Source organism: Artemia sp. Qi Xiang Cuo, chromosome 12 (assembly GCF_049724085.1).
Source record: "Artemia sp. Qi Xiang Cuo chromosome 12, ASM4972408v1, whole genome shotgun sequence".
NCBI lineage: Eukaryota > Metazoa > Arthropoda > Branchiopoda > Anostraca > Artemiidae > Artemia > Artemia sp. Qi Xiang Cuo.
The window spans coordinates 52,050,183-52,071,046 of NC_142805.1; the positions used below are offsets into that span (position 1 = coordinate 52,050,183).

Sequence of the window (20,864 nt, forward strand, 5' to 3'; positions counted from 1 at the left end):
AAAATCTAAGTATCGGAGTGAATAAATTCTTTATCAACATCCTTTGTTGGATACGTCGGATAAAATTGAAAAAATCTAAGTATCAGAGTGAATAAATCCTTTACCAACATCTTTTGTCGGATACCTCGGATAACATAAAACCAACAGAGAGAAATGTCAATAGAAAAAAAAACGAGACTGCGGTCAGTGGAGAGAAAAGACGAAAAATATCAAACAACGCCGACATTTCGCCTGTATCAAAACAAGGCGTCTTCAGCAAGACAGAAATACAATATAAAAAAACGAATCTAAAACTAAAAACAAATAAAACCACCACCAAACAAATATACAATTGGCGCAAACTAATCCAGGTAAGGAAGATGCTATTAGAGTTACTTCAGTGAGAGCAATAGAGAATACTGGCCGCAGTCTCGTTTTGTTGTATTTTTTTTCTATTGAGATTTTTCTCCGTGTTGTTTTTTTGTCATGGCTTGCCAGTTCGGCTAAAGATCTTTCTCTCGAATAATATTATCAATAATAAATCTAAGTATCAGAGTGATTCAATTCTTTATAAACATCTTTTGTCGGCTACATAGGATAACATTGACAAAATCTCAGTAACAGAGCGAATAAATCATTTATCAACAACTTTTGTCAGATACGTCAGATAAAATTGACAAAATCTAAGTATCAGAATGAATAAATTCATTAGCAACATCTTTTATTGGATACATCGGATAAAATTATCAAAATCTAAGTACCAGAGTGCATAAATCCTTTACCAACATCTTTTCTCGGATAAGTCGGATAATATTATCAAAATCTAAGTATAAGAATGATTAAATCCTTTATCAACATCTTTTGTCGGCTACAGAGGATAACATTGACAAAATTTAAGTAGCAGTGATTAAATTCTTTATCAGCATCTTTTGTCAGATACATAGGATAACATTGACAAAAACTTAGTATCAGAGTGAATAAATTCTTTATCAACATTCTTTGTCGTATACATATGATGACATTGACAAAATCTAGTATCACATAACATACGTCAGATAACATTATCCAAATTTAAGTATCAGTGATTAAATTCTTCTTTAGTCACTTACATCTTTAGTCACTTACAACGGATAACATTGACAAAATGTAAGTATCAGAGTAAGTAAATCATTTATCAACAGATTTTGTCGGATACATGAGATAACATTCACAAAATCTAAGTATCAGAATAAATAAATTCTTTATCAACGTCCTTTGCCAGATACGTTTGATAACCTTCACAAAATCTAAGTATAAGAGTGAATAAATTCTTTATCAACACCATTTGTCGGATACGTTGGATAACATTGACCAAATCTAAGTGTCACAGTGAATAAATTCATTATCAATATCTAGTGTCAGATACGTCAGGTGACATTGTCAAAATCTAAGTATCAGAGTGATTAATTCTGATTAGTGCGGCTTAAGATCTTTCACTCGGATAACATTATCAAAATCTAAGAATCAAAGTGATTAAATTCTTTATCAACATCTTTTGTTGGATACATAGGATAACATTGACAAAATCTAAGTATCAGAGTGACTAAATTCTTTATCAACATCCTTTGTCAGATACATAGGATAACACAGACAAAGTCTAAGTATCAGATTGAATAAATTCTTTATCAACATCCTTTGTCGGATACATAGGATAATACTGATAAAATCTAAGTATCAGAGTGAATAAATCCTTTATCAACATCCTTAGTTGGATACGTCAGATAACATTCACAAAATTTATGTATCAGACTGAATAAATTCATTATCAACATCATTTGTCGGATACATCGGATAATATTATCAAAATATAAGTATCAGAGTGATTAAATCATTCATCAACATCTTTGGTCAGATACATCGGATTAAATTGACAAAATCTAAGCATATAAGTGATTAAATTCTTTATCACCATCTTTTGTTGGCTAAATAGGATGACTTTGACACAATCTAAGTATCGGAGTGATTAAATTCTTTATCAACGTCTTTTGTCGGATATATCGGATAACATTGACCGAATCTAAGTATCAGAGTGAATAAATCATTTATGAGAAAATTCTTGAACAACATCATTTGTCGGCTACATAGGATAACAATGACAAAACCTAAGTATCAGAGTGAATTAATCCTTTATCAAAATCCTTTGTTAAATACGTCATATAACATTATCAAAATCTAAGTATCCGAGTGATTAATTTCTTTATCAACATGTTTTGTCGGATACATATGATAACATTGACAAAATTTAAGTATCAGAGTGAATAAATCATTTATCAACATCTTTTGTCAGATACGTCGGATAAAACTGACAAAATCTAAGAATCAGATTGAATAAATTCTTTATCAAAATCTTTTGTCGGATACATTGGATAACATTGACAAAATCTAAGTATCAGAGTGAATAAATGCTTTATCAATGTCATTTGTCAGAATACGATTGATAACATTCACAAAATTTAAGTTTAAGAATTAATAAATCCTTTAACAACATCATTTGTCAGATATGTTGGATAAAATTGACAAAACCTAAGTACCAGACTGAATAAATTCTTTATCAATATTTTTTGTCGGATACGTCGGATAACATTATCAAAATTTAAGTATCAGCGATTAAATTCTTCAGCCACTTACAACGGATAAAATTGACAAAATCTAGGCATCAGAGTGAATAAATCATTTATCAACATCTTTTGTCGGATACATGAGATAACATTCACAATATCTAAGTATCAGAGTGAATAAATTCTTTATCAACGTCTTTTGCCAGACACGTTTGATAACACAGAAAAAATCTAACTATAAGAGTGAATAAATTCTTTATCAACATCATTTGTCGGATACGTTGGATAACATTGACAAAATCTAAGTATAGCGGTGAATAAATTCATTATCAACATCTAGTGTCAGATACGTCAGATAATATTATCAAAATCTAAGTATCACAGTGATTCTTTAAATTCTTTATCAACTTCTTTTGTTGGCTACATAGGATGACTTTGATAAAAATCTAAGTATCAGAGTGTTTAAATTCTTTAACAACGTCTTTTGTCGGATACATCGGATAACATTGACCAAATCTAAGTATCAGAGTGAATAAATCATTTATCAACATCATTTGAAAGATACTTCGGATAAAATTGACAAAATCTAAGAATCAGATTGAATAAATTCTTTGTCAACATCTTTTGTCAGATACATAGGATAACCTTGACAAAATCTAAGTATAAGGGTGCATAATTTGTTATCAATATCTTTTGTCGGATACATCAGATAGCATTCACAAAATCTAAGTTTCAGATTGAATAAATTCTTTATCAACGTCCTTTGTCAGATACGTTTGATAATATTCAAAAAAATCTAAGTATAAGAGTGAATAAATTTTTCATCAACATCATTTGTCCGATACGTTAGATAACATTGACAAAATCTAAGTATCACAGTGAATAAATTCTTTATCAACATCTAGTGTCAGATATGTCAGATAACATTATCTAAATCTAAGTATCAGTGATAAAAATTGACAAAATATAAGACTCAGAGTGAATAAATTCCTTAAAATTCCTATCCCACAAAATATGTTGATAAGAAATTTATTGACTCTAATACTTATATTTTTTCAATGTTATCCGATGCATCTGAGCAGAGATAAAGAATTTAATCCCTCTGTTACTTGGATTTCGATAATAAAGAATTTATTCACTCTGATGCTTAGATTTTGTCAATGTTATCCGATGTATGTGGACAAAGATGTTGATAAGGAATTTATTCAATAAAGAATCTATTCAATCTGATTATTACATTTTGTCAATTTAATCGGACGTATCCTACAACGGATGTTGATAAATGATTTATTCTCACTGATACTTAGATTTTGTCAATGTTATCTGATGTATCCAACAAAAGACGTTGGTAAAGAATTGATCATTCTTATTCTTAGATTTTGATAATGTTATCTGTAGAATCTGACACTATATGTTGATAATGAATTTATTCACTGTGATACTTAGATTTTGTCAATGTTATCCAACGTATCCGACAAATGATGTTGATAAAGAATCTATTCACTCTTATACTTAGATTATGTGAATGTTATCTAACGTATCTGCCAAAAGACGTTGATAAAGAATTTATTCACTCTGATACTTAAATTTTGTGAATGCTATCTGATGTATCCGCTAAAAGATGTTGATAAGTTATTTATTCACTCTGATACTTAGATTTTTGTCAATGTTTTCCGTTGTGAGTGACTGAAGATGCTTATGAAGAATTTAATCATTTTGATACTTAGATCTTGATAATGTTATCTGACTTATCCGACAAAAGATGTTGATTAAGAATGTATTCACTGTGATACTTAGATTTTGTCAATGTTATCCAAAGTATCCGACAAATGATGTTGTTAAAGAATTGTGAATGTTATCAATCGTATCTGACAAACGACATTGATAAAGAATTTAATCACTCTGATGCTTAGATTTTATCAATTTTATCCGATGTATCTTACAATAGATGTTGATAAATGATTTAATCACTCTGATATTTAGATTTTGATAACGTTATCCAATGTATCCGATAAAAGATGTTGATAAATGATTTAATCACTCTGATACTTATATTTTAATAATGTTATCCGATGTATCCGATAAAAGATGTTGATAATGAATTTATTCACTCTGATACTTAGATTTTGATAATGTTATCCGATGTATCCGATAAAAGATGGTGATAATGCATTTATTTACTCTGATACTTAGATTATGTGAATGTTATCCAACGGATCCAACAAAGGATGTTGATAAAGGATTTATTTACTCTGATACTTAGATTTTGTCAATGTTATCCTATGTATCCGACAAAGGATGTTGATAAACGATTTATTCACTCTGATACTCAGATTTTGTAAATGTTATCCTATGTATCCGACAAAGGGTGTCAACAAAGGATTTATTCACTCTGATACTTAGATTTTGACAATGTTATCGTATGTATCCGACAAAGGATGTTGATAAAGAATTTATTCACTCTGATACTTAGATTTTGTCAATGTTATCCTATGTATCCGACAAAAGATGTTGATGATAAGGAATTTAATCACTCTGATACTTAAATTTTGACAATATCATCCTATGTAGCCCACAAAAGATGTTGATAAAGAATTTAATCACTCTCATACTTAGATTTTGATAATGTTATCCTACGTATTCGAGAAAAGATGTTGGTAAAGGATTTATTAACTCTGAAACTTAGATTTTTATAATGTTATCCGATGTATCCAATAAAAGATTTTGGTAATGAATTTATTCACTCTGATACTTAGATTTTGTCAATTTTATCTGACGTATCTGACAAAAGATGATGATAAATGATTTATTTACTCTGATACTTAGATTTTGATAATATTATCCGAGGTATCCGACAAAAGATTTTGGTAAGGGATTTATTCACTATGATACTTAGACATTTGTCAATGTTGTCCTATGTATCCGACAAAGGATGTTGATAAAGAATTTATTCACTCTGATGCTTAAGATTTTGTCAATGCTATCCTACGTAATGACAAAGGATGTTGATAAATAATTTAAACACTCTGATACTTAGATTTTGTCAATGTTATCCTATGTAGCCGACAAAAGATGTTGATAAAGAATTTAATCGCTCTGATACTAAGATTTTGATAATGTTATGCGAGGTATCCAACAAAAGATGTCGGTAAAACATTTATTCACTCTGATACTTAGATTTTGATATTGTTATCCGACGTATCCGACAAAGATGTTGGTAAAGGATTTATTCATTCTGATACTTATATTTTGATAATGTTATCCGATGTATCAGATAAGATGTTGATAATGAATTTATTCACTCTGTTACTTATATTTTGTCGATGTTATCCAACGTATCCAACAAAGGAGGTTGATAAAGGATATATTCACTCTGATACATAGATTTTGTCGATGTTATCCAACGTAATCAACAAAGGATGTTGATAAAGGATATATTCACTTTGATACATAAATTTTCTCAATGTTATGTGACGTATCTGAATATGGATGTTGATGAAGAATTTATTCATTCAGATAGTTAGATTTTGTCAATGTTATCCTATGTATCCGACAAAATATGTCGATAAAGAATTTAATCACTCTTATACTTAGACTTTGTCAATGTTATCCTATGTAGCCGACAAATGATGTTGTTAAAGAATTAAATCACCCTGATACTTAGATTTTGATAATGTTTTCCGACGTATTCGTCAAAGGATGTTGTAAAAGGAGTTATTCACTCTGATGCTTAGATTTTGATAATGTTATCCAATGTATCGGATAAAAGATATTAATAATGAATTTATTCACTCCGATACTTAGATTTTGTGAATGTTATCCGACGTATCTGTCAAAAGAAATTGATAAAGAATTTATTCACTCTGATACTTCGATTTTGATAATGTTATCTCGCGTATCTGACAAAAGCTGTAGATATAGAATTTATTCACCGTGATACTTATATTTTGTCAATGTTATCCTATGTAACCGACATAGGATGTTGATAAAGAATTTCATCACTCTGATACTTAGATCATGATAATGTTATCTGATGTCTGACAAATGATGTTGGTAAAGGATTTATTCACTCTGATACTTAGATTTTGATACTGCTATCCGATGTATCAGATAAAAGATATTGATAATGAATATATTCTTTCTGATGCTTAGATTTGGTGAATGTTATCCAATATATCTGTCAAAAGACATTGATAAAAAATTTATTCACTCTGATACTTAAATTTTGTCAATGTTATCCGACGTATCTGACAAAGGACATTGATAGAGAATTAACCACTCTGATAATTAGAATTTGATAATGTTATCTGACATATCTAACAAAAGATGTAGATATAGAATTTATTCACTGTGATACTTAGATTTTGTCAATGTTATCCGAAGTAACGGAAAAAAGATTTTGATAAGGAATTTAATCACTCTGATACATAGATTTTGATAATGTTACCCAACGTATCCGACAAAAGATGTTGATAAAGGATTTAATTCATACAAAAAAACATAAGTTCAAGTTCAAAAAATTCCAAGTAAGAAAAAAAGAAAATTGATTCTACAAACGCTATTTTTATCATAGCAAAGGTAATGACTAACATATCTAAATCATTCTCATTTCGTATTTCGAAAATATTAAATGTGATTTTTTTTTCGCTTTAAGTATACTTCATATCATTTTAAGACATTAAAAATAGAGTATCACTGGAAAAGTCGTGTAGTGTCTATGAGCAAGCATATAGTACCATTGATACAGCCACATAAATAAAAATACTAATAATAATAAAAAAAAGTTAAATAAATTTCCAAGTCCAAAAAATTCCAAGTCAGAAAAAAGAAAAGAGCTCCTACAAAAATTATTTTTCTAATAACAAAAATCAAGATTAGCATATCAATATCATTCTCATTTTATATTTAGAAAATATTAAATGTGATATGTTTTGGTTTTAAGCATGTTTAATGTCATTCTAAGACATGTAAAAAATATATTATCACTGGGAGAACTGCAAAGTGTGTATGAGCAACCATAGAGTACCAATAATACTGACGAATAAATGAAAATAAATAAATAAAAAGTTCATAAATTCTAAGTCGAAAAAAAAAGAAAAGTGCTACTGAAAACATTATTATTCTAATAATAAAAGTCATGACTAACATATATATATAATTCTCATTTTGTATTTCGAAAATATTAAATGTGATTTTCTTGTTTTAAGTATATTTCATATCATTCTAAGACATGTTAAAAAAATATAGTATCACTGGGAGAACTGTGCAGTCAAAAAAATTCCAAGTCAGAAAAAAAGAAAAGTGCAACTACAAACATTATTTTTCTAATAGTAAAAGTCGTGACTAACATAACTATATCATTCTCATTATGTATTTCAATATAATTAAACGTGAATTTTTTGGTTTTTTAAGTTTATTTCATGTCATTCTAAGACATGTAAAAAAAGTTGAAATTTTTTTTATGTTAAAAAATATATAAATGAAATATAAAAGTTAAAAAAAAGTATAAAAAACTTGAAAAAATGTAGGGGGGCCAAAAAGTTAGGGGAGGGGTATTGGGGTCCTTGGAGGTTGGGGTATGGACGACTAATGGCTGCCGTATCTTTGCCTAAAATGTATGCAGCTTTAATAATATCGAGTTTATGTATATTCCTGATACTATACAATATTATTTATTCACTACACTCTTCATTTGGTACTTGTGTATTATACCGACCACATTTATGCATTTAAAATTCCCGCGCTGCATACATTCGGAATAAATATATTCTTTGTGTTATCCATGTGCACGCAAGAATCTCATGTCAAATTCCTTGCAAGAATCTTGTAACAAATTCCAGAAGAAACAATTTGATGTTCAACTAGCGTCACATATTATTTTTAGATCTAATTCTCTTGTACAAGTATCTGTAATCTGACCATTGAATTCTTACACCATCTCTCTAAAGTAGGTCAAATGTATCTTTGGCATAATTCTAACGTCTCTCTCATAAAGTAGGTCAAATGTATCTTTAGTATGTAAAGGGTCTCCACTACTGAAACCGGTTTGTTATCGAGTTTTACACACTGTTAACTTGAGTGAGTTAACCACAATACACAAGTACCAAAACTCCTTTCCCCTACGGAAATTAAAAAAATAAAACTCAAATAAAGTTCTCAAATTTGGAAAGTCTTTTCCACCGGGGGGGGGAGGGGAGGGGGGTGGCTATTTACCGGGGGAGTAAAGTATTTGTACAGTTTAAAGTCAGAAAATAATTCTTTCTAGGTATATATCCACAACAAAATTGCAGAAGAATAGCAAGGTATCTGGAAATTTTGTTAACTAAAAAAAAAAAAAAAATCCCGCATAAAGTAAATATAATGTTTCATTAAAGTGTTTTTTCCAAGTGTTAAGAGTTTTTTTTTTCAATGGCCGATTTTCCAAGTATTAAGCACTATTATTAGGTTAATGCAGTGTTTCATTTAAGTGTTTTATGATGATAGCTGATCAAAGTTTGTTATTTGTGCCTTTCATTTATGTTATTTTACTATGTTCATGGCCGTATACGGTATTTGGCTTTAAAACACACTTTTCTATCTATCTATCTAATATGCAAAATACTTGTACCAAACACATTTTGCATGCAGACCCGCTATGCTCCCCCCCCCCTGATATCCAAATCCTCGGGGTAAACGAGGGCCACCAAACTATTCAAGCTAGAAACATACAAATTGATGCAGAGCAATGTTGAAGTCATGAAAATGTAAATTAGACTTGACAGATACGAAACTTTAGCTAAAACGAAAGAAAAGCATTGGTAAAAAAGCATTGAACAGACGAATTATAGAGGAACTCAGAAAAGCTTGTAAAAACCACCAAACTTGAAGGGTGACGGGGGGGCGGGTGACGAATTTGGTTGTAATCATTAAAAATGTTCTATCATCTAACATAAATAAATTCGTTTTTTTTTTTACCAGGCATGTTCAAAGCTGTTAATATGGCGGGGGGAGGATTAAAAACAACAGTTAAGTATACGAGCTTATACTGGAAACTACAGTCACAATCGTAAAAATCTGAGATTATTATCTTGCACGTAATGAATTTTTCTTTTCGGTTTCGCCATTTCAAAGCATATACCACGGGCCGGGTCATAGAAAGTATTCTTCTATTCATAAAATTGGTCGAAATATCCGACGGTTTTGGCTTTCTATTTGTATATGGAGGATCTGCAAGAAATGTATTTATTTTTTTTTTCTGATCGAGAGCATACCACTATTTTGTCTAATTTTTCTAGACTGAGATCCTTTGGAGAAATCTTAGGAAATTCTCCCTGTTTCCTTCTACGAGCAGAGGCAACCATCGATACTAAGCTAGCACGCAAAGAAGCTTTTTTTTTTAGTTTACCCATTTCTAAAGGACACGTCAAGGGACAGGTCAAGTCAACGACAGGCACGTCATCAAACTGAAACAAATCAATCCATCATTCGGTCTACCAAATTATGACACGGAATTACCTTATTCCACGATATTCAGATAAAGGTTCCGAGGTTATGGATCGAATCTAAAAACCTTAAGAATTGTAATCTCGACCCAAAACCTAAAACTTAAAATCAATAGCAGGTAAACAAAAACGAAATTCTATCATGAGGTCTGTAGCCTCCTCCAGTACCGTGAACTTGATCCATTTTTTTGGCCTATATCGAGTCTACAGTCTAAAGCTTATGAATTTTGGTTCAGTCTTAAACATCTAGTCCAGCAAATCTACGAAACCCTGGGACAAATTACAATATATAAGATTTTTACACCGTCCTGTAGAGAAACAAATTCTGTACAACATATTAAAAGTTCCCAAAAATCCCCTGGGCGGAACAGGGTAAAAAAAGGGAAAAGGGGGGAAATTGTAAAAACTCAGGGGCAGATTTATTGTACGCTCAAACTTCACGTCTGCTCTTTCTCTGCACGGAGAAATCGAAAAAAATAAAGTTATGTTGTTTTATCACTGGACTTGGTTCGATTTCTCCCTTTAGCGGGGGAGAGGAAAGGCGAAAACAGTATCCTCGAGAGCTGTGCGATATGGCTGGTCAAAATGTTGCCCCCAAGGTTTTTGACTCGATTATTTAAAAAAAAAGGTATTAGATTCGTATCTTGCTTGTCTGCAGTGTTTTCACCGTAGGTGAGACAATACATCGGGTCTTCGGAGTACGAGGGCAGATTTACTTCGCCTATAATGTAAAATGAAAATATATCTATTTTTTCTATAATGTGAATGTAAAAAATGAAACAAATCAGGTAACTTCGGTAATCACTGCAAAAGATAATTACGGTTTTGATTTAACTAAAAAGGATAAGATCAAGGATTTTTATTGAACATAGTCTTCTTCATCGTTATCAACAAAAACATCTTTATTAGAACACGCAATCCCTTGGCAGTCTTTGCAAGCAAGTGTGCAAGGCAATTTTTTCGGCAACAACAGCGTGAACTGTCACAGTTGGAACGCGCGCAGCTGCAACAAATCACATTTAGTAGATGAGGCGGAGCAGGTATGATGTCTCGAAGGATCGGAGTGAGGCGTCCGTCACGTAATCGCCAACCCGTCTTTCGCGTCGAGTTCTGACGCAGTATTACGCCATTCCATTACCAGATAAGGCTCTATAAGAATGAAATTTCGCAGCCGATGGAGTTGGTGGAATTCTCTCTGGGTTCACAAAAGTTGATGTCTTTGAGCTGTTCAGTTTTTCAAGAAAAACCTTGTACCTAGCTTTGCTGAGACCCTCCCCTTTCTTAGCCTTGTAGAAACACAGCAAAGAACTTCTACTGCCTTGCTGGACTCCTTCCTACGTAGAGCACGGATTAAGGAATGCTCCACAATTATTCCTAAATTCTTCATGGCTTTTCAGGAAATGCAGGACAGCCTTCTTTCCTATCCCAAACAAACGGGACGTCTTGTCGCAACCGAGAAGAGCGTGGGTAACAAGAATATAGCGACAAACTTTTTCCAGCGATCTTTTGATAAATTTGATTTAATAGTATTTAGTTGACAGCGCAAAGATTGGTCGAAAGTCACAACTGGTACCATTCCGAGCTGGCGTGCTTTATCGGAGATAAAACGTAAGTTCATGTATACACAAGAAATATCAGAGGGCTTTTAGTCGATCATAGGCAGAAAAACAGTCGACGAAGCGCCTTTGTGTGATCCATGGTGAATTGCTTGCATAAATCCACTCCATCCGACCCGTTTCGTGACATGTATCCCGCTTGCATGCCTTAGTAGGTCAATGCCATCGATCTTGTCGTCGAAGGTGATGGTCGGGATGGGTTTGTACGCAAGACTGTTCTCCTGTTGGCTTCTGTTATAGAAGAAAAAAGGTACTTGTCCAACCTGCTGGAGTGCTTCAAGGTCTACAACTACTCTTGGGATTATGACTGGAGATTTGGGTAGCCTTGGTGTTGCAGCAGCTAGCATGGCCATCCATGGAAAGTACCTTTTCCATCGATAGTGCAAATGTCGTTATCAACATTGTCGCCAATAAACTGGATGAAAGTTCCAGAAGTCATCCCTGTAAATTCTGTACTATGAGTTACTGCGGCAAAACGCTCGAATCAAAGCACTTCAGAGTAAGAAGTATGAAAACCTAGCCTATTCAGCTGTTCGATGAGAAAACGTGAACCAGATGGGTGATGTAGCTGGACTCCAAGGTATACTTTTAAAGGAGCGAGCAAAGATCGGGAACGGCAAGCCTGCGTTATTGCTTGACCGATTGAACCTACATGTAGTTCCTTGTCTGATGCCGCGATTAGCAGAGAAAGAACGAGACTCAGAGATTGTGGTAAGAAATTCACAACTTTTTCCTTTTCTTCTATACTGCTCAGGCTCGGGTAGTCAAAGTTTGTAAACTGCATTATCTATGTCATTCTTAATTACTTTGGCCACTGTATTTATCACGAAATTCAGCTGGTCTTCTTCACTCGGCTGTGGAGTTCTGTAAAAATCAAGAAGGATCTCATGTGCTGTTTGTCGGAAAGTCACAACACCAATCTGTCGGCCTATGTCAGTTATAACAATCCGGTCACCATAGGTTTCATTAAGGAGTCGTTTTATATGCTTTGAGGTATACTGCGACTGGCCAGGTCCAAGAAAAAGCCTCACCTTTTCTGCTATATCTTTTACTGTAAACTGTTCGTCTTCAAGTTCTTCGAAATAATTTACAGCTTTAATAAATATATCTCAATTTTTACTCTCCTATGACCTTTCAGCAGCGTTCACCGGATCAGTTGCACTAGAGTACCGCTTTGGAATCTCTGTTATAGTTTTGAAGTTAGAGTAGCATGTCTTATGATACAGTGCATCAGCAGCATACAAATCCGAGCTTATAGAATTCAGCCTGCCACGGACAGCGTTAGCCCAATCGTCATTTTTTCGAGAATCGCAACACTGAAGAATCGAATGTTTCACTTCAATTGTGGTCACTTTTTGGCACTCGTCATTTTTAGCTTTCTTCGTCTCAGACGGAAGGACTAGCTTCGTATTGCAAAACATAAAGTTTGACTTCACATCATATGCGTCTTGACTAGATTTAGTGGATCTATTTAGAGAAACTTCAGTACATTGCAAAACATACAGTTTGACTTAAAAACATACAGTTCACTCCGTTGCACACTGGCCTCGTTGATCCGTTTGGCTCCTTTGTTAGTGATTCTGACACTTTCACCACCAGTACGGATGCTGTGGCTGCAGAGCTTGCAACGTCCATCTTCTTCTTCCATGAATAGGGTGTCATATGAAAACTGCAAACAAAAATTTATTTGTTAAGAAAGAGGATCTTTTTTCATGAGCCACATTGTAGTCACACTTGTGGCTAAACCCAAACTTCAGCTCTGTTTCGAACACAAAAACAACCCACAAAGCGAATCTGACCATAAGATTTGAGAGCGACACCTCTAATCAACCTCAAGCCAGGAGGTGCAGTTAAGAATTTTGAACAATTAAGCGGCACTCAGACATAGGACGTAAAGTGAGGAGGCAAAGTATCTTCAGTTGTACATAAGGTTTACAGCTCTTTCACACGTAAAAATAGAATTTAGGAACTATACAGCCAGCGTCTTAAATATGACGTGTCGCACTTTCCAAGTAACACAAATTATTTCCTTCTATTTCTGCTCAGCCTCACAACATAAAACATTTGAAAACAGCCTGAGCTATAAGGAAAGCTCCAAATTTTCACTAAAGTTTGAATTCACTTTACCACCTTAACGACCACTTTAGATCAGTGCTGGAATGTACTTTAAACCGTACGACCGGTCGTAAAGTGGACATAAAGTACTTTGCGACCTGCGTGTGAGCGCTGCTTTAGAGAAAGCCTTGAAGGGATGGGCTAGCACGAATTTCAAAACTAGGTCAGTAGTCTGACGTTGAATTCGTATCGTTGTATTCGTTGTATTGTAAGACATTGGGTTTAGCCACAAGTGTGACCATAATATGCCTCGGGCATTAGTCCATCAGCCATCTCATGGTAAAATGCAAATCATTGTCTTAATGACGAAGAATATTAGTACCATCTACCTAAAGCACTGTATTTTTTTTCACCTCATGCCGCTGCAAGATTAGGTAAAGGAAAAACCCCTTACTAACTTGGTCTGCGTGTTTGGAACTCTCTTCTCACAAGCCTTCCCTTTTCTTACTTTGAACCTTCACTTTCTTCCGGAATTTTTCATTGCTAATTATAAAAACAAAACTGTCTTACCTTTATGATCAGTAAAATATGTCCAATGCTTCTGTTAAAGCTTTCACTAGGTGGCAGCAAGTGTATGCACTTAGACTTATGGCGTATTCACACATAGCGGAAATCCAAGCGGATCGTGAAAACCGAGCCGATTTTCCGACCGGTTTTCACAATCCGCTCGGATTTCCACTATGTGTAAATGCACCATTAGTGAATCTCCAGGAAAGAGGAAAAGAGAAGCACCTGAGAATAGGATATTAAGCTCTCGTCAAAACGGTCAAAACGGTGTTAGAGGGTTTTAAAACCGAGTTGATAGACCTTTGTCTCCTCTCCAAATTCTGTAGAGCCGTCTGACTACCTTTTCCCTTTAGAGGATATCTTGATTTCCCCCTCTTTTTCCCTTGTAACTGGAAAACGCGGGGAAAGGCTAATGACAGAGCAATCAAAGTAACAAATCTAGTCTTCTCGCACTGGGAAACCCCAAAAAACAAGTCTTGCAGACTGCTGTACAGGATCTTTATTTTCCCCCTCATTTCTTCCTGTAAGTGGGGAAACGGGGGAATCGAGTTTTCCCCTTTCCCCCTGTTTTTCACGCTGTTCCGCCAAGGGAATTCTTGGGGACTTTTGGGATGTTGTAAAGATTTTTTTTTTCTACAAAATGGTGTAAAAATCATTTATATTGAAATTTTGTCCCAGATAGTCGATTTTTTCAGTAGATTTACTGGACTAATCACCAGTTTTAGAAATAGATCTTGGAAAAAGAACCTTTAATTAGGTCTTACGACTTATAATTCATACAACCAATCGATATTTAGATGAAACAGCTCCCACACTTCATTCTGATATTCGAAGGAACCAGCTTTAAATTAAAATCGAGAAACTGATAACAGAGCTAGTCAAACTGTATAGAAAGGACGGAGTTATTAGAAAAAGTAAAAGAAATAATTTAAAGACATCTTTGCTGCAGATTTGCTAATAAAGATGGACATCATTTCATAAATGTTAGTTTCAGAAGAAAAAAAATCACAAAAACATTTTGGAAACACTGTTTACTTTTACAAGCTTACCGTGTCCGATAATCCTCAAATATACCAGGAATGAATAAGCAACGCTTTCGAATACCGTATGTATATTACGAAATTTAAAAGTCAGAAACGGAGAAATGATCTTTTTTTTTTTCACTATTAAAAAGTGTCAATGGCCAAATTGAATAAAGTAATCTCTCATTAGCATATATTCAAACCCTAACTATTAACTATTATAGTTAACTGTACTATTTTTTCTTTACATAAATCTTTTTTCTTTGCAAGTTTCAGCAAATTTTCTTGCAAGTTTTCCTTCTTATTGTTTGGGTTTAGCGTAAAATCCATAACGAATTTAGAATATGACTACAGCGCTACGAAGATGCACGTGTCATATGTATCTTTGTATTCTAATATTCCATTCTTACTGCAGTTATTTTCTAGCTCAATAGTCAATCGATTGTTAATGCTTGATTCCTTTAGTTATAATGGTAGAAAATAGTTCAACATGTCAACAAAAAAACAAGTTTAATAATAATATTCAACCGTCCTTCTTAGGTGATATTGTATTTACAAATTTTCGGATGGCGATGGGGATCAGCCGTCTAGTAATCGGGCAGCTGCCTAGGCCCAAACGAAAAGCAGGTCGTCCCGGAATGGAGTGGGAGAATATCGTAAGGAAAAATTTAAGGGAAATGGGAACTTTTTGGAGGATATAAAGAGGGAAGCTTTGAATAGATTGGGATGGAGGATTGTGCGTAGCTGTGTTGGCCTCAGGTGGCTTGGTGCTGCAGTGAGTTGTTAGTAGTAGTAGTAGTAGATGGAGAAGTACAGCTGTGGTAATTCAATATACGTTATTTTATGCCACACAACCTTCATAGGAGTAAGAATAAACGTCAGATTGATTTCTCGGGGTTATTGGTGTGTGTTTGGGGGGGGGGGGCTAATGTTACTACTGAGCACTATTTTGTACTCAAGCCTCAGCAATACTGTAAAGGTTTTTATATCATAGGTATCAATTTCCTTGTTTCTGTAAGGTAGCCAAGGAGATAAAATATACTATAGAAAAGAAGAAAATCTCCAAGCATCAAGAGAAACAGAAGATGCGCCAGAAAGCGGATTGAACGAAGTCCTACGTTATAGCAGGTTATAACACCTTTTGGAAATTAATGCAATCGCGTAAATCTTTTAACAATAGCGCCATTTGAGGCCATTTCCACGAATCACTTCTTTTGGATTAGGGTTTAGGTTTGAGCAGCCTAGCCCTTTGTCATTGATTCTATCGTTCTAGAGTCTAAAAATCTCACTTCAGCGGTTTACTTACTCTTACTCCTTTTTTGGACAGCCTAAATTCACGTTTTTGCCTTTTAACCGCTCGTCCAAGCTCCTAGCAAAACCCGACATGTCCCCAAAAGTGTACACTTATCTATACTAAATTCGACAATATAAGACATGCATATTAAGATATATGTAGTAATATGATATATCGATGTACAAATTGTATTAGGATGTATACAGACCTAAGATGTATGCTTGCATATACTAATTTCGATTAATAATATAAAACATACATATTAAGATATATATAGATATATTAAGATGTATGTACTAAGATAATATATAAATGAAAAAGATGCATTAAAAAGTATACAAGCATAACATATATGGTTTCTTATGCTAAATTCAACTTACAACATAAGAAAAATATGTTGCTAGATCGTTGTGTTTACATGATAGTAAAGAACAAAATTAAAGCCTTACGACCAGCTAGAATAATGTCCTAAAAGTAAGAGGTCATATTTCCTTTCGCAGTTACCGTCTCTTTGCTTTTTATATATAGTACTATCTATAGCACATATCTAAAATTTGTTCCAAAGAGTCGGTTCTAAACCTGAGAGGCTTTTATCATTTTCTAAAATTAACTTTATTAATTAAGACAATTCTTAGGAATGATTAAAGCTGAATGAACTTGTTTGTGTTACGGGGTAAATTTATAAGCAAGTATAAAATTTATCGTAGTGGAGAAAGCCAAGGTTTTGTTGACCAACTCTTAAACCTATTCAGATAGTCTAAAGTAAAACGACATTCAGTAACAAAGCTAGTTAGTCTAAAACTCACAAATGTTTATTTTACAATCATTCCCAAAGCATGTACTGGAACCGCTGTTTTAAGATTAAAAGGTCTCAGTTTTGTTTGAAAAATATTTTGCATCTTCCCCATTTATGGACCAATTGCAATACAAATCTTGCGACAATTCATCAAGATCTATTCTAGACTGTAAAACAGCAAGCAGAGTGAGATCTTTCCCTATTCAAATCTTTTTTAATTTGTGTTCTTCTTCTTGTTTAAATGTATCAGCGGTTTCTACAATGCGTCTTTTCAATCCGACCCGCGTAAGTTCCTTTGGAGCATAACAGTGGAGGCCGTCTGGCTAAGTGGACGTGCGCTGGGTTGAGATTTCTTTGTCCAAGGGGCACGGGTTCGATCCCTGGCAGGGCCAGTTTCTTGGTTTGGGACGCGGGTCAGTGGTGTGACCCTGTAAGCTTAGCCAGAGTCAAACTAGCTCTAAAGGGTACCTGGGAAAATCTGGGGAAGGTAAGCAGGTGTGCAAAAGCACAGGATAGCTGGCCTCCAGCCCCCCATTGCACTTCCTGGCTGAAGGGCCACGAAACGGAGATCAGCACCGCCGGTTTGGATCTTAAGGGTCTAGTGCCGTCATACTTACTTATACTTACTTATAACAGTGGAGAGGGGAAGAAACCCCTCTGAAAAATAGTTGTATATTTGCTCCACGGTTCATTCCTCCGATTGCATCGCTAAGACAGGAATTTATTGAACATACTCTTTCAGATATTTTTAGACGCGCGGTGGAATAGGGGCACCCGCCCTCGACTATCCCTTCTTCGAGTATAATGTTTTATGTTTCAATTTTGAAGAGAGACACATCATTTTAAAACTTTTTTTGAATAGATTCTTGGTCATTTTTCTAAGTCCAATGAGCCTCTTCTTTGCCAGGATTTGTCTTTTCTAAAACCTTGAACATTGGTCAAAAATTAAGTCGAACTTAAAAAGATGAATCCATGCTTTTGAAAAGAGGCTCTCTAAACCTATAAAATGGCCAACAATAGGTTATTGCGAGATGTAAACGTTTGTAAACAAATCTGATGCAGGACTTATCGCGAAAGTGGAGAACAAAGGTACAACTTAGTGGACTCAATAGATGTTTGCAGACAAAGCTTTCCAACATTTTTAAGAAAAAACCTCTTAATGACTAAAAAGTCCTTAAATAGGCTAAAATGCAGAAAAAAAAATCCAAGAAACTATAAGAACCTTAAAAACTTTAATTGCCGTAAAAGATGTTTATCATAACACAACCTCTCATTGCGCGACAGACAGAGCCGTTTTCTCCGTTTCTCGATTACACAAAGTAAAAAAAAAAAGAAGAAAGATGTGGTGCTTTTAGATGGAGCTATGCACTGGAGATTCCTCAAAAAGTTTATTTAAAAAAAAAAAAAAAAAAAAAAAAAAAAGTTATTTTATTTTGGATGCCCAGATAAAATGAATTTATTTTCTGAATCGTAGGGCTGTCTTCTTTATGCAAAGGCTCATGAAACACGCATGGTACCAATCCAGAAGGTATAATATAGGGCAGGGAGCAGCACAACCAAACACAAACCTTTAAAAGCGAGGTTTGAGATGGCGTCAGTTAGTGCACTTTACAAATACATCCATTCACTGCTGACGAGCTTTTGTCTCCTTGTGCCAGTTTTCAAAGCAACGTGACATACACATAGGCATACAGCTCGCTCTGATCAGCTGAAGGAGAAAAAGACTTGCCAAGAGTATTTGAATAACAGTTTAGCCCCCCCCCCCCATATGGGCACCCATGCTCCCTGGCATTTTCATTCAATTAAATCCATATGTGACTTTTAAAGGTTCAAGATATGTTTAAAACCTAAGGATTTATAATAATCAATTTTAAATATTGTAGTTTTATAGTGATCTCTAAAGCAAAGTTCACATGCATCTTCTTTTTAAGAGATCAATGGTCAAGAAAACACGTTCTTGATAGATAGTTTTATATTTCTTTACCCCCCCCCCTCGCTCAGACATCCTTTTCTTGAATTTCTATACATTTCTTATTCAAATTATCAAATAAGAATTATTTTATTATTGGACCCCCCCCCCCGCACCGAAAACAAATCCTGGGTACGAGCCTCCGTTAAAGGGCAGCATTTAGGCTAATCTCTTTATGTTTTTAAGAGGTTTATTTTTGTATTACTCGTTGATTGCCAAGGCCCGACGGCTTACAAGCAATAAATAGAATACCACAATAACATCATATAGGTATTCCAAATCAGATTCAAACTTTGAGTGTAAAATGAACATAGTCTAAGGAGTACCCACCTTCCGGGTTTAAAAGCCTCATGTTCTTTGTCTTGTCTGCATTAAATGGTCTGATTTGAATTTGGTGAGGTAAATTCGCATCAGGATACTTATCAAAGAAGACCTCATTAACAGCCATATCAAACGCAGGAATAACTTCTTGTGGATAACGAATAAGGTCATAATAAAGGGCTTCATCATGTGAACGGAGGTGCCGACAGTCAATTGCTAAATATGGCTCTTCCACAGTATGAATCTAAAAGGGAGAAAAATACGTCAGGGATGAATCTTCTACTTTCAGGGAAATACAAAAATCCAAAAAGATCACCAAATGCTGCTGGCTCTTTCAGCGCACTGAGAACACAGGATATTGCTTAAAAAAGTGGCAAATGAAGTTTTAAAACATTTTACATTCTCTTTGTCAGTATGACTGACAGCACCATAATTATTTGTGACTGACAGCACCACAACTATACTTTGCACGGAATGAAATTAAAAAGTAAAATGATCCTGAAAAACAAATTTTCATTTGACTAGAAAACACAAAAACAATGATGCTTCAGTCACGTGGGGAACTAAAAGTTCATTTCCTGTCATCAGAAAAATAACACCGAAGTTGTTTGATGACCAAGAACGTCATATTGAAAAGTAGTCCAGTGGCATCAATTCACGGAAATGTGGGGGGGGGGAATCGAGGGGGAGGGGCATTTGTGCAATTCAAAAAAAAATCCAATGAAAGTACCGGAAGTTATTTTCCAAAATCAAACGGGAGCGAGAAAACCTTGGGTGGAGGGGGAAAATATATACCCCGCCCTCCACCCCAAGTGGCAGCACTGAAAGCTAATTTCGTTAAGAACATTTAAAAAGAGGTATCTTAAAGAAAATATTTTCAGCATCCTCAGCCTCCCTCCGATAACGACAACAAATAAAATAAATCATAATTTGCAAATCTGATCATCATGATAATCTACTTTTTACAATGCAATCTCAAACAATAAATATGTCCGACTTTTAAAAGACTGGATGACCGGTAAGCACAAAAATTACAAAATTTCAATAACATGGTGACCAAAAAACCTTTATCAAAATCTAACAGTAAAAACAATTTTGAAGGTCTGTCTCCCCAGAAAGTATTTGTTGATCCCCTTGCCCCCTACTTCTCCCAAAAAAAAAAAATCA

The 20,864-nt window shown here is 34.3% G+C and overlaps 1 protein-coding gene across 1 annotated transcript in view; it reads right to left on the minus strand.

The window, feature by feature from the left end:
* The window catches only part of LOC148946260 (DNA replication licensing factor MCM4-like), a 149,950-nt gene that overhangs the window by 53,881 nt on the left and 75,205 nt on the right, over positions 1–20,864 (minus strand). The window contains exon 4 of the mRNA XM_089097893.1: positions 19,707–19,941. Coding sequence (XP_088954019.1) covers positions 19,707–19,941 — 235 coding nt within the window. The remainder of the gene's footprint in view (positions 1–19,706; positions 19,942–20,864) is intronic.